Source organism: Lycorma delicatula, chromosome 7 (genome assembly GCF_047948215.1).
Source record: "Lycorma delicatula isolate Av1 chromosome 7, ASM4794821v1, whole genome shotgun sequence".
NCBI classification, from domain to species: domain Eukaryota; kingdom Metazoa; phylum Arthropoda; class Insecta; order Hemiptera; family Fulgoridae; genus Lycorma; species Lycorma delicatula.
The window spans coordinates 82,579,219-82,593,765 of record NC_134461.1 but is presented as its reverse complement, the minus strand read 5'-3'; the positions used below and the strand labels follow the sequence as shown (position 1 = coordinate 82,593,765).

Sequence of the window (14,547 nt, the reverse complement as noted above, 5' to 3'; positions counted from 1 at the left end):
CATAATACTTCCTTTACTTCGTACAAGGAAGTAAAAGGGCAACGTTTAACTTAGTATAAATATTTAATGTAAGTTTAGATTTATTGAATTAATATATGTAATGCGACATTAAGTTGCCTATTTTAACGATTTCTCTGTAAACTATCATACAGAATTAGCATTGTTTTGCGAAATGATATTGCTGAAATTAAAGAAAAGTTTTTCAGATTTTTGATATCAGTTCAACTTCTTCTTCTTTTTCCTGTTTAGCCTCCGGTAACTACCGTTTAGATAATTCTTCAGAGGATGAATGAGGATGATATGTATGAGTGTAAATGAAGTGTAGTTCGACCATCCTGAGATGTGTGGTTAATTGAAACCCAACCACCAAAGAACACCGGTATCCACGATCTAGTATTCAAATCCGTGTAAAAATAACTGGCTTTAGTTCAACTTATACCTAACTTTTTTAATTCTTTTTTTTTATTACTTTTCATATTTGCGTTGAATCCTAATATACTGACGTTTCATATATATAATTTGTGTTATTCATTTATTTTTTTCAGACTGTAGATTATGGAATTATTATTTTAGGTAATTTTATCGGTTTACCTTTTAAAATTTTCTTGGTTTGGCGTCCCTTTTCAACACTTACTTGCAATGCAATCCGTACATTATATGTAACAACGATTGTCAAAGCTTAAAAAGCATATACACATAGATGCGCAGTAGTTTTATCTGGCGTGTCTGCAGTAATTAATGTTGGCACTGCTAAATACATTAGAGGTAATAATATACCGCAAGAAGCTGATCAAGAAATCTGCCCCCCATTCTCCGCGTCAACTGAGCTTTCTAAACTTTTATGAGTAATATATTTACTTTATTTTTATACTATTTTACTTTGTGTATTAAATTTTATGAGAAATTTATAATTTGAAAACAGTTTTGTATTTTATCGCTTTTTTCTGGCGGTAATAAACTTTCTGTTTATTCCACTTGTATAAAACTAAATTATTTTTTCTATTGTTCAGACTTAGGTAGGATTTTTAAATTTAAATATTTTCGGCTTGGGTCGGATTCATTCGGATATTTACAGTACACTCGGCTCCTGACGAAACAGCGGCTCCAACAACATTATTTAAGCAAGTCTATAGTCATTCTTGTGGTGGTTTTCATTATTCATTCTTCAGTCGTCACTCTTGTTTAGTTCCAGTCAGTCCGCCTACAAATGGCAATCGCATTATTCTTGTATAATCGCATTCAATAACGGATCCAGTTCATAATTATATTATAATAAACATTAAATAATATATAAATAATTCATTTAATATTTCAAGTATATTAAACATTCATTATATACATACAAAATTATATTCAAATATAATAAAGAATTGATAATAACATCAACTTGTGACTTTAATTATTTAAGATCCAGCGCCGAATTTTATCTGTTCGTATATCTATAATTTAACTTTTCAAAAGCGAAGAATTTTCTTTTATGCTCTGATTCATACTAAACTACTTTACCTCATTTCCGTACAGTTCCTTTATTTATATGGTGGAAAATATGGAAATTATAACTTTTACTAACTGTAATGCATTTTTATTGTTATAAGCAAGATCCGGGAAATTACTTTAAGAAATGAACTGATGAATATTCTCATTTATATTTACTTTAAAATTGAGAAGGGTGGAACGCTTTAAAAGGGTTGTTAAGTTCTCTAACTTAAGTACGCGGGCAAAGAAACTGTACGGAATGGAACAAAAGGATATCGGGAATGCTTATCTCCCTATCCATTGCAGAGCCTGGATATCAGTCTTTTCTGCTGGGTTTTTCTATTTATCTTGCTGGTATTTAATTTTTTATGAAGATTATACATTTATTTTTTAGTTGGTTTTTAAGATGGACGGACTTTGGGATTGTGTTCCGATCGTGTTTGTGAAAAGTATATTTACTAGAGAGATTTGAAAGACGTTTGCGTACTTCTAACGACGCAATTCCCCTTCATTCCGCTCACTGAAGGCTTTTCGGTTTAGCAGAAATGCACCTGATGAGACGCTAGTTTAGTGGATGGTCCAATGCATAGTGAAAGGAGTCGCATATAGTGTCTAGTCGCATTTGTTCTATATTCGTTCTAGTCGTATTTGTTCTGTTGGCGGTTGCCTAGTCAGGCAACCGCAAATAGTCATTTGTTGTAAGATGAAGGAAGGATATGGAATCTAGGTTGTGGAAATTATTCTTCTAGGCTGGGCTGAATTCGCTATCGTAGGAAGAACGGCCTTTTTGCTTTTTTCATATCTCCTTTCTTTTTTTGCCTCTCCCTCCGTGTTTTTTGATTGTAAATATTTGCAACCGTAATCTTTGAAAGTTCTATCAGCCCTAACAAGGGCGTCACAGTGGAGAGTGCTGGCCTCTTCTTTCTCCCCGTCAGACGGCTGCTGGATTTCTTCTCCATTCTTCTTCTGCTTTCTTCCGGCAGGGTTCTTTTTATTCCCCGTTTTTAGGATGTAGGAGTGTAGGGAGGATTTACAATTAAATATTAAATTAATTTATTCACGTACGAGAAGGTGGCAGCGATCGCATGTTGGTGAATTTCGACAGAAAATAGCATAAAATTTCATCATTTTCTTCTAGATATACGTGTTTCTAGGAAGGGATTGGGGGTTGGCGAGGCCAGAATGGTGTCCTTGTCGGTATTGTATCTTTAGTAACTGTAACAGACTTGAAATAAAACAAAGGAGATGGGGAGGCACCTATCCGACGGTCATTATCCCTATCCTTAAAATTCTTTTGTTCAATTTTCAAAATAAGATGATACACATGGGACACTTGAAGCTTAATCTTAAAAAAGCTTTTCATTTTGTTTTTTAGTTATGATAAAATAATAGCTGGTTATGCTTTACGTGGTAAGGAAAAATCTCGGCTGGCAAAGCCGACAACCACATAACATCAAGTTTACCTCGCTAACTTGAAGTCTTGTGGTGTTATTTTCCCGTTGAATATGTAAAAAAAAAAAACACCCAATAGCCAGGTTCCGGCTTGTTGAGCTAATTTTTCGTGGGTCTATGAGTTTCAGTGGTTCTTAAATTATGACATGAAAACAGCACTAAAATAATTATTCTGAAATTTATAAAATATAATTTATTAACTAAATAAATTGTTATACAGAATACTGTAATTATGTAAAATGTTTTTTTTTTTTTTTTTTTTTTTAATTACTCTCATTTTCTTATCTTATCTCTTTTTTTATTAATTAATTAAATACAATGATAATTTATACTATTTATAAATAGAAATGGAAACATATTACATAAACGTATAGAATTTAATATCAGAAAAAAATAGTTTTATTATTTTTATTAAGTTGAAGATCGTTGTAATACGTAATATAATTTATTTAAATACTGATTAATTATTATTACAGTTTTGATAACGTCAGTGTACTGTGCCACAGAGCTGAATCTTATTTTCTAATTAGTTATACTACAAAAAAAAAAACTTAATAAGTAAACCAACCGACCCAGAACTTTGTTTAATTATATGACGCCCAGTTAGTCATCTGTTGATTAACATTTTATTTATGAAATAGAATTTGAAAAATCAAAAATTATGAACTATGTTAAACGAATAATGAGGTAAAATAGCTAAAAGAAAACTCAAGAACCGTTTATATAAAATTAAAATCTATAATTAAATGTGTATTTTCTTTGGTAAATAATTGTAATGAGCAGTGTAAGTATAACTTTCCACTTGAACTGCTCATAACGAGATTTTTTATTTTTATAAATCCTAGTAACTTATTTTATATCGCTTCTTAATTATTAGTTATGCATTTATAATTATACTTATTAATCCTTTATTATTTATTGATAATACATGTTAATTCTGTTAATTCTAACAGTCAAAATAAATATTCATTCTTACATGTGCTCTTTAAGATATAATTATAAGCGTTTATACATATGTACCTATAAAGCAATTTCTCCAGACTAATAGATTCATCGACGCCCAGCAAAAATTACTAAAGTTGATGAAAATTTGTGTATGCACTTCATTTCTTAGTGTGTACAGAGTATATGTGCACACTAAGAAATGATTTTTTGAAATTCCAAGTTTAAAGGGTTAAAATGGAGTAACAATGAAATTTACTGTTTTTTTTTTTTTTTTTAATTTTTCGGTAAGAAATGGAGGTCAACATCATTTTTGGTGTGTGTAATTTTCATGTAAATACCTAAAAACAAATTTCTAGATTTTTCGAAATTCGATCTTGAGAGTGGTGAAGAAAGGTAAAAAAATTTGAACAGTGATTGCAAAATTTCCCGGTTTCCGAATATACTAAACAATATATTCCCTCGATTTTGGCTTACAAATGCTCTTTAGATAATATTTGAAAACTGTCTTCGGGTTTTTTATAATTTTGATTTTTTAAGAGTTGGGACGATGTACGGCGCGACGGCTTAACCAAAACATTCCACTGCTATTATTACTGTGATGTGGAACGCGACTGGCTGCACCTGACTCCATTTACTTGACTAAAAAATATAAAATGGTAATTAAAAATAGTAATTAAAGTATTTTTTAATTAAAAGTAATTAAAAAATGTTTTAAAAATGACATACGAAGTACGGTAACATCCTAGTGATGTTTATCGGGTAACAATAAGAACCGGGGAAAGTACATTTTTACCCGTACGAAGATAGGGGTAACCACTTATAACTAACATTTTTAAAATGGAGGCAGACTGTTTTGAAATCCACAATCTTAGATCACCAAAGTTTCAGATCTGGTACTTACCAAACTGTTGCTCTGAAGAAATTACAATACGATGATAGTTTTTATAAATTGAATAGGCTTTAATTTGTATTTATCATTATTATTCTAATAAGCATGATTTTAATGAACACAGCGGGGTTCAAGGGGCAGAGTCCTCTGACTAGACGGAAAGGACGAGTGAAAGGACGAGCCATGATCGGCTAAATATCCCCTGACCATGACGGGAAACCCCAAGTACCCATATAGCGCGGGCGAAACACTTAATATATCATCGGTAAAGACTTATTATCTTAAAAATAAATGCGAAAATTTGTGGATCTGTTTTTTTGTTTGCAACAGCATCACGCGAGAAGCAACTAACTTAACAAGGTCAACTGCAAAACAAAACTCAAGTTGATATCTTTATTCGTTACAGAGAAATTAGAAAAAATAGTAAAATTTAATATTATCCTCATTTTAACCCTTTAGACTCGGAATCTCAAAAAATCCTTTCTTAGTGTGCATACCGCGTTAGAAGAACGTGTGTAGAAATTTTTATCAATTTATCTTCTGTAGTTTTTGCTGGACGTTGATTATAAATGACTCAGGTGGTTTATATATATATATATATATATATATATATATATAAATAACTTAGATTTGTTTTTTTTCTTAAAATTTGTGCATTAATTTTTTTGAAACATTGGAATATAAACAAGCACACAAATAGAGAACATTTATTGATATTTATTGGAAAACAAAAAATTATATTCAAAATCCGTTTTACTAAAATTTGACTTGAAATCTAGGATAAAATTTTGATTATTAAATTATCATCATCATCATCATCAGTAAACACTAAGGAAAAAGTATACATAAAAAAATTTATAAAAAATATTAATTGACAAATAAGCTTATTACTTATTTACGTTTCTTAATTTACTTATTTTTTTTTACATACTTTTTATCTTGTCTATTTAGCAAAACTGAATCGAGAGTACGTTTTTACTATGCATCTAATAAAAAAAAAGAAGTTGATAATCATGGTCGACTGTTACAAATGTTCAGTTTTAGATTTTAAATAAAATTTAACCATAAAAAATAAAATAAAATAAAAATATTAAATAAAATTTAAGACTGTTTTTGAGTGTAATTTTATTTTCCACTTTATAGGAAAATAAAATTACCACTTTATAGGAAAATAAAATGGAAACAGTAAAAGCTGATTTATGTTGTTTATTTTACGGCAAATTGAATTAATCGTACCTAAATCCAGAAGTATAATTTTGTTTCTGTTTCTTGAAAATGAATTTCCAAAATAAAAATTTGAAGACATTTTGTAATTGAAACTGATACAATTTTTGTTGTATTTCTAACCATTAGGACCTCTAAAAAAAAAACAATTTTTTGAATTTTTTATCTAGGATTTTATTAATCACTAGACAACATGCTTATGATGAATATTATAATTTAAGTTTATGATGTGTAATACTTACAAATGGTAAAATATTTCTCATTCCTTAGTTGTAGAGGGGAGAGTTAACGGGACAAGCGACTTGTTTATTTCACTGTGCGCCAGTTTCATGTACTCCTATGTCCATCTACGTCTCCAATCAGTAGAACAAGAAAGTATATATATATATATATATATATATATAAATTATGTATGACCATGACCGCCTGTTAAATTCATTTGATAAAAAGAGATAGAGGTAGTTATACCATTAGATACAAGTATGCTATTCAGCTATTATAAGCAGTAATGTAGGTACCGAGTCTTGTTATTAAAATTTATGCTATGACCTACCGGCGACTTATTTTCATAAACTTTTATAAATACGTACTTAAATAATTTCATAGAAGCCTCCCTCGTACGGGCATTGTGAAAAAGGGTTTTCCAAATAGTAGTAGTATCCGTGTTTAAGATAATTATTGGATTATTTATATGTTACATTTATATTATATTATTACAGACAGAAAACTTTTCCAAAATTAGTTATAATCTTAAATAATCATCAAAATACTTGATCTGTACTCTTCTGTAAAGTACATCGATGTTATGTACATTCAGTCCGATTTGATATGAATTTATGGATACCAGAAATATTTTCACGTGTGCGCGCGTGTGTGTCTATGTTCTGAGAATTCTTTTTAAGAAGAAACAGTATAATAATGATTTAATATTTCTACAAAAAGGCTTTGATGTTATTCTTCTAACACTTGCACAATAAACCTAACCCATTTTCGTGGAAAACCCTTTCTTTCAAATCATTTTTTTCCGTTACAACACCCATATTCTAAATTTATATATATATATGTCAATCAAAAATTGTACCTACTCTACGTTTAATTAGTCCAACCAAAATACACTTAGAAAAAATAAAATTGTTACTTGGGCTTTAATATGTGGAAATGGTAAAGGGGCTTATAATAAATTTAAATAAAATAAATGCCTGAGCGGAGGTGATAGAGGGGTGATTTGTGGTGGGGGGGGGGGGTTGAAAAAATTTCCAATAAATGTAGAGGTCACTTTTTAACATAACCTCAAAATTTACGAGAAAAATCTTTCTTTTTTTTCGTTTTTTATTTTTCATTTCCACAAAAATAATTTAATATTTTGACGAAACTTGGTGAAAGTATACCTTTCTATCTTCAATAATCACAAATTTTTTTGACAACTTTCACCGGAAATCGCAAAAATACCATTTTTCACCCCTTTTCAACACCCCCCTCAAATCAATCTCCACCACCCCCGCTCACGCATTTGTTATTTTTTTTTTTTTTTTGTTATATAAGTCGCTTTAAAATTTCCACCTACAAAAGTCCAGGTAACAATTTTTTTTCCTCTAAATGAGTTATTTCGATCGGTCTATTTGTAAATAAATGTATTAATAATTTGTAAAATAAAAGGAAAGTTATTAAGGATTATTTTATTATAAGAGACAAATATTAAAAATAAAAAAAAAACACTTCTGCCAAAAAAAATCATTGCTCTTTAATGTAGGATAATTAAAGAGCGTGCGGGTGAGAAATTTTGTATATATTATTTATGTGTAGTATAATATTATGGGTACAATTCTTTCTTTTTGGACAACATGGCAACGAATATAACGTGGTACTGCGTACACCGCCGATCCATTCTCTGTGTATTTTACCACTCAGATTTTAAAGGATGCAATATATGAACCTACCCAGAACATAATAAAACCTCACATTTTTAATTTGGTTCAGTTCATTTTAAAGACAATCATTTTATATAACTTATTTTGTAAATTTATAACTAAAAAAATTGTACTTATAAATTCACTAAATTGAAAATAAAAGTCTAACTTTTTTGAAAATAAAATATCTTTGTAGACTTTTCGAACCAATTCGTTACCTCTTTTATCATCTTAGTTGATTCATTACTGGAATCATTATTTCCGTTCGTACGCACTTTTCATAAAATTTCAAAATTTTGAGTTCAGATTCATATGGGATATTAAAAAGTAGGAAAATCGTATCTTTCGTTTTTTGATATGTTATCGGGAAGATGTCTAAAATGACGGTCAAAGTGCAAGGGTGGATCCAAACTTAATTTCCATTGAATTTCGGGGGGGGGGGCATTGGAGGTAAGGAATCACATTTTCCTACTCCCTTCTAATTGAGTTGGTTATATAATATTTCATACACTTTTGGATACATAATATTTTTTGAACTACTTTTAAACACGAAAAATCTTTTAACCAATCATTAGTGTATTATATTTAACCAATTATTAATAAAAAGGGACGGCTTTGGCAAAATCAAAAAAGTGCTTAAGTTTCTTCAATTTTATTTCTGTTTATAAAAATTAAGCTGTGTGTTATTCGAAATGACCCTCACGGGAAATCCAGAATCTGAATTAACTTTAAGCACGGACTGTATATCCTTACAACTTTAATCAAAATTGTCATGCAAACAATCAAAATTATATAATAATATAAGATGGGATAAAAAATAATAAGATGAAGATTTAAATCAAATTGATTTTTATTTGTTCATTTATTTCAATATTTATAATTAAACCATTATAATTCAAAATTTTACACATTTTATTTCATACAATAATTTATTTATAAAATAAATTCATCTCGATGATTATGCATCTTAGCATACTGATCGATAACGCGATTTGTATCAATTTGCATGTCGTTATGAATATGCATTAGAGCAGTTGACGTCAGCTTTTCTTAATTGCCTATTAAGAAAAAATATATATTTACTAATATATAATTTTGAGAACTTTGTAAAATGTTTTAAGTCTTTGCAGTTTGAAAACTGCAAGGCCTTCGGGCCTTTGGGTGACAGCATGACCTCCATGCCCCCCGGAATCTGGCCCTGTGAAAATGTAAAACGTTTATCCAGTTTTTTATCGAATTTTTAGAATAATAAAATAACTAAAATTAGTTTTGGTAATTCCGGCTATTTACCGGTTTAAAAGAAGATATTATTTTATCTGTTTACATTTTGACAGGGCCAGATCCAGGGGGGCATGATGGGAGAGAGAAGGTCATTCTCTCTCCCAAAGGCCCGAAGGGCCTAAACGTCTATCCAGTTTTTGTCAAATTTTTAGAATAGTAAAAATAGTTAATAATAAAATAACTAAAATTAGTTTTGGTAATTCCAAGCCCTGCGTATTATTTACCGGTTTAAAAGTAAATTTTATTTTATCTATTTTTATTAATATAATATGGTTCTAATAATTTTTTTTTCTGTTTTTGTTACAGAGGCATAACATGTACGCAATACGTTACTGGATATGTGAAGCATTATGTCTCGTTAATATCATCCTGCAATTATATTTTATGAATAAGTTTTTTGACGGTGAATTTTTAAGTTACGGTTTAAGAGTAATGGCATTTTCTGAACAAGCGCAAGAAGATAGAGTCGATCCGATGGTATATGTATTTCCACGTGTAACTAAATGTACATTCCATAAATATGGTGCTTCTGGTTCGATACAAAAACACGATTCGCTTTGTATACTTCCATTAAATATCGTTAATGAAAAAACATATATATTTATTTGGTTTTGGTTTATAATTCTTGCTACTTTATTAACGATGCTCGTCGTTTATAGAATTCTTATTTTATCTTGTCCGTCAATCAGACCCCGTCTATTAAGATTTAGAAATAGAATGGTACCGATTGAAATCGCCGAAGCTATCACTAGAAAAACCGATATGGGTGACTGGTGGATATTATATATGTTAGGACGTAATATGGATCCTTTGATATATAGAGAAGTTATTATGGAGTTGGCTAAAAAGATTGAAACGGCTGCTAGTAATCAATGATATAAGGAAAGATTTCGACAAGAAATACCTAGTGTATCTATAGCCATATCGGATGCATAGTTACGGTATTTAAAAAGAATTATATCTAGACTTCAATGATTATATATATATATAAATATGTAAGGATCAGTGGTGCCAGCATTGTCACCATATTATGAATCGATGATATTATGTCTTATATTTATTTAATTAAATTATTATTATTATTATTATTATTATTATTATTATTATTATTATTATTATTATTATTATTAACTGCCATACAAGACTAAATAATATTAATTTATAGAATAAATAAATAAATAAAAATATTACATCATAAATGATATTATTTATTTTGTATCGATGCTTTTGCCAGTGGTTTATATAAATATTTTTATATCCACTTTCTTTTACATGCATTGCAAAGCAGACTGAAAACAATTTGTTGTTTTTTTTTTCATGTTACATATAGTTATTTCTCTAGCGTATTTTTTCTTATATAAAAATTGCAATAAACCTCTTGTATATTTTTTTATATTTATATATATACTTTTTTTATGAATCTGTGGTAGTGGAAGGTTTTTTTTATTAAAGATCTTTCTTTTTGTTTCTTTCTTTTTTTGTTTTTTTTATGTTAGATATATTTTTTATTGTAAACTTTTAAAAGAACACGGTTTTTTAAATCTATAAAAAAATTTCAATCTAAAAATGTTAAAAGCAAATACCGATTTAATTTCGTTATACCAGTTATTTATTCATACAAAAATTCTGTTATAAATATGGATATCTATGTACTTTAAAAACAGGAGTTAATTTCTTTAAAAAAATTTACTTGTCATTTATTATACTTAATATATATTATTATACTTTGATTAATTAATTTAAAAATATTTTATGTTTATAAATTGATGTGTAAAGTTAGAATAATGGTTTACATAAAACCAGAACTGAATTTAAAAATAAAAAATATTGATTTTTTGTAATATATTTTTACGTATTTAAAAAAAAAGTCTTGATTATATATTAATAGATATTGCAAAATTGAATTTTATAAAATATTTCCTAGAATTAATAATTCTATGAAATATTATTTTTTAACAATTTAAAGAAATAATTTTCTACAATTAAATTTTTTTCTATTTCCTTCGTTCATAATTCCACAACCACTATTTATAAAACAATTTATTTATATTATCTAAATGGACTGATATTAATTTTTGAATAAATTTTAAAATATTTTAATTTGAGTATATGTATAATATTTGTATACTAGGAATAAAGTTATTAATTATTCTTTTACGTTCATCCTCTTTTTTCTACTTGAAAGAAAACTGTAAAATTTTGGTCAAAGAAAATTTAAAAACTTTGTATAACGGATCAGATGAGAAGCTTTTGTGATATTTTTTTATATTCCGAGTTTTGCAAAATATTATAAGGAATTTGTTTATAGCAAGAATAGGATGGGATGAACCTAAAAGTTATTTTAATAGTTTTTTCTACGATATACCTAGATATTTAGTTGTGAGTGTGTAAAGTGTAAAATAGTAAGATGATGATTTGAAGCAGCAACTCATTCTGAAAAATTAATTACAGGAAATTGTGAATCAGAAAATGTGGCTGATTTCTGAACCGTCCGGACAAATTCTTCAAAAAATATTTTAAAATGTGTCTTCATATATAATAGATTATTAAAAATTAGGGATGCTTATGTATATAATGAATGTGTTTAATATTAACCATTTGGTTTCAAATATATGGTTTTAATCATCTTCAACTGTATTATTCTCTTACAGTCCAATATAATCGGTTTAATCTAACCTAACCTTACCATACCTGATCTTACTTTATTTATTGATTTCTTTGTAATTTTCATACTTTGCCTCATACAATAGAAAATATGGTCTTTGTCAATAGATGTCGTCTTTGGTCACAACTGTAGTACTAACATTTTTATAAAAATGTTATTAATACTTTTATTTTTACCTCAGATTGTGAAAGCTTTTTGAGTTCACACATTCTGGTGTACGATTAATTTCTAACATCAGAGTAAGTAATTCCCTAAGTATATTTTAATATACATTTTATAAATACTTACAGTGGACCGATATTGTAATACCGTATAGTATTTATTAACCTATTGTTCTTAAAAACTGAAATATATATTTTTTAAATTGTATTCGTAAGGTTACATATAAAAAGCGAATTCAAAAATTTATATTAAAAAAGATTTTTAAAAAAAATTATTTAAAAAAATTATATTAAAAACGGACCAAAGTTTTGTCCGTTTTTAATTTTCAGATTCGCCATCACTGATTTTTAGGATTTTATAGTCAGTCATTTTTCAGAATTTTGGGTTGCTGCTGTAAATAATCTCCTATACTATTTGTGAGTGTGATTTTTTTTTACATATTCATTTTGTGTTTTCCATATTTATTTACAAAATTCATTAAAAGAAACTTTTAATTGACTATGTTTCTCATTCCAATGTATGTATAGGTAATTTTATAATTAATATATATATTTTTTAATCATTATTATTATTATTATTATAATTGTACTAATGTTAAAAGATTTTTTCTTATATAATACATAAAGGTGTCTCAAAATAAACTCAGAATTTAATATCAGAAAAAGAATACAATCTTTATTTTATTATTAGTTGACAAAGTCAGGAAATTATTTGCAAAGGTAAATACTGTCATTAAAATTGGTATAGGATATCCCACGAAAATCCTTCACAATCCATTTGACGCTTTCAAATTCTTTTGATAAAATTCTGGATCACTTTTTTGCATAACTGTATTTCATTGCCAACCCTAAGAATTTCTACTTTAAATTCAGCAATTACACTTACTTTTACACTTTAAACTTAGGACCTGATGAACCCTAGAGGAAAAACTCGTCCTATACGAGTTCGCACGATGTCGGTGGCTGAGTTTCTTTGCACGCGAGTTTCTTGGTGGCTGTTGCACGCGATGAGTGGCCCATTAATTTCTACAACAAAAATAGATTGATACACGCGCCGTATGGTAGGTCGCGCCATCCAGCTGGAACCATATGTCATCTAAAACCATTCTTTCCAAATGAGATCACAAAAAGTCCAATATCATCATCTCACGAGAACGTTCATTATCGAGTCACTGTTTTACCGGCCGCATTCCACTATTATGAAATTCGCTTTAAACTGTCACTGGTTGAGTATGTTTACGCCGTTTTTTAATAATCCGAGAATTTTCTGTTCTAAATGAGTCAATTTTGCTTGTTGACATACCCATTTAGGTAGAAATGCGTTTGGGTCGATGATTTTCTTAAAAGCGCATTTCACTAATTGGATCTACAGCTGTAGTTCTACAAAAAAATTATCTAGAATTTTGTCAAAGAAATTCGATAGCGTCAAATGCGATCGGTGAATATCCGACGTTTCAAGTGTTCAGTCTGGCTGGCTTCAGTTCCTAGGTTAGTTGAATCTTGTAAATAGTGCAATTGCAAATTGTTCGTTAAAATCCATATTTAACGTCCGTATTTCGGTTGTAAGAGGTTTATTGCTTCAAAATGAATCCGATTTAAAAATTTTCCATGTAGTCTTTTCATAGTTGTTTTATTTGAAACGTTATACCAAAAATGTCACTAATTTACCCATGTTCTCAGCGAAATATTATCTTTAATTAATTTTAACGATCGTCATTCGGTGCTTCGTCGTATAGCGCCCCATGTTGACAAACCGCGTTCTGTTGAAGTACAGCTTGTGACCTCGCAGAACGCTACCAACCCTGCGGAAAAAAAATTCGCACAATTTAAATGCTGCGTTAATTTTGGGATATCCAAGGTGTGTATTGTAGAATTTAGAATACTGTATTAGTAATTCATTTTACATTTGTAATATATTTAAAATAATGTGATAGTAATAAAAACTGATAAGAAGTTTGGTTTTCTCTCTTAAAAACTAAAAAATGTAATAAAACTTCATTATTTAATCCGATTGTGTTTAATAACATAAATTGCAGCATATAAAATATTATATTGCATTTTCATTATATTTGATTTTGTGCTGATTAGCAATTTTTTTTTTTTGTAATTTATTCATTTTTCTTTAAAATAGTTCGTGTTCATTATGTATTTGTAAAAAAAAGTAATTTGTTATGTGTTGTTTTTTTAATATATATTTTTTTTTGTTTTTCAATTTTTTTGTTTTTATTTTTATTTCACGTTTTATTTTCAGTTATTTTAGTTGAGGAATAATTAAGTATGGGGGAATTGTAAAAATCAATGACACAGTAGTTTAATATTTCTTCCAAGTATCCAGTATGTACAAAAAATGATAACATTTTTATGTATTTCAGAAAAATATATGATCTACCATTAAATATTATTTAGATTTTTCAGTGCGATTAAAAATAATCGTACATAATATAATGAGTTTCTAAAAAGAAAAAAAAAACAGATTTTGAAAAAAAAATTTGTTGTGAAGTGATTTTTATTACTTTGAACATAAAACAAGTTTAGATGAATTGCATC

The 14,547-nt window shown here is 28.3% G+C and overlaps 1 protein-coding gene across 1 annotated transcript in view; it reads left to right on the top strand.

Moving 5' to 3' along the window:
* ogre (optic ganglion reduced) overlaps positions 1 to 14,212 on the top strand; it is a 108,403-nt gene extending 94,191 nt beyond the window's left edge. Inside the window, exon 2 of the mRNA XM_075371690.1 lies at positions 9,481 to 14,212. Coding sequence (XP_075227805.1) covers positions 9,481 to 10,050 — 570 coding nt within the window. The 3' untranslated portion in view covers positions 10,051 to 14,212. The remainder of the gene's footprint in view (positions 1 to 9,480) is intronic.
* Positions 14,213 to 14,547: the final 335 nt, after the last annotated feature.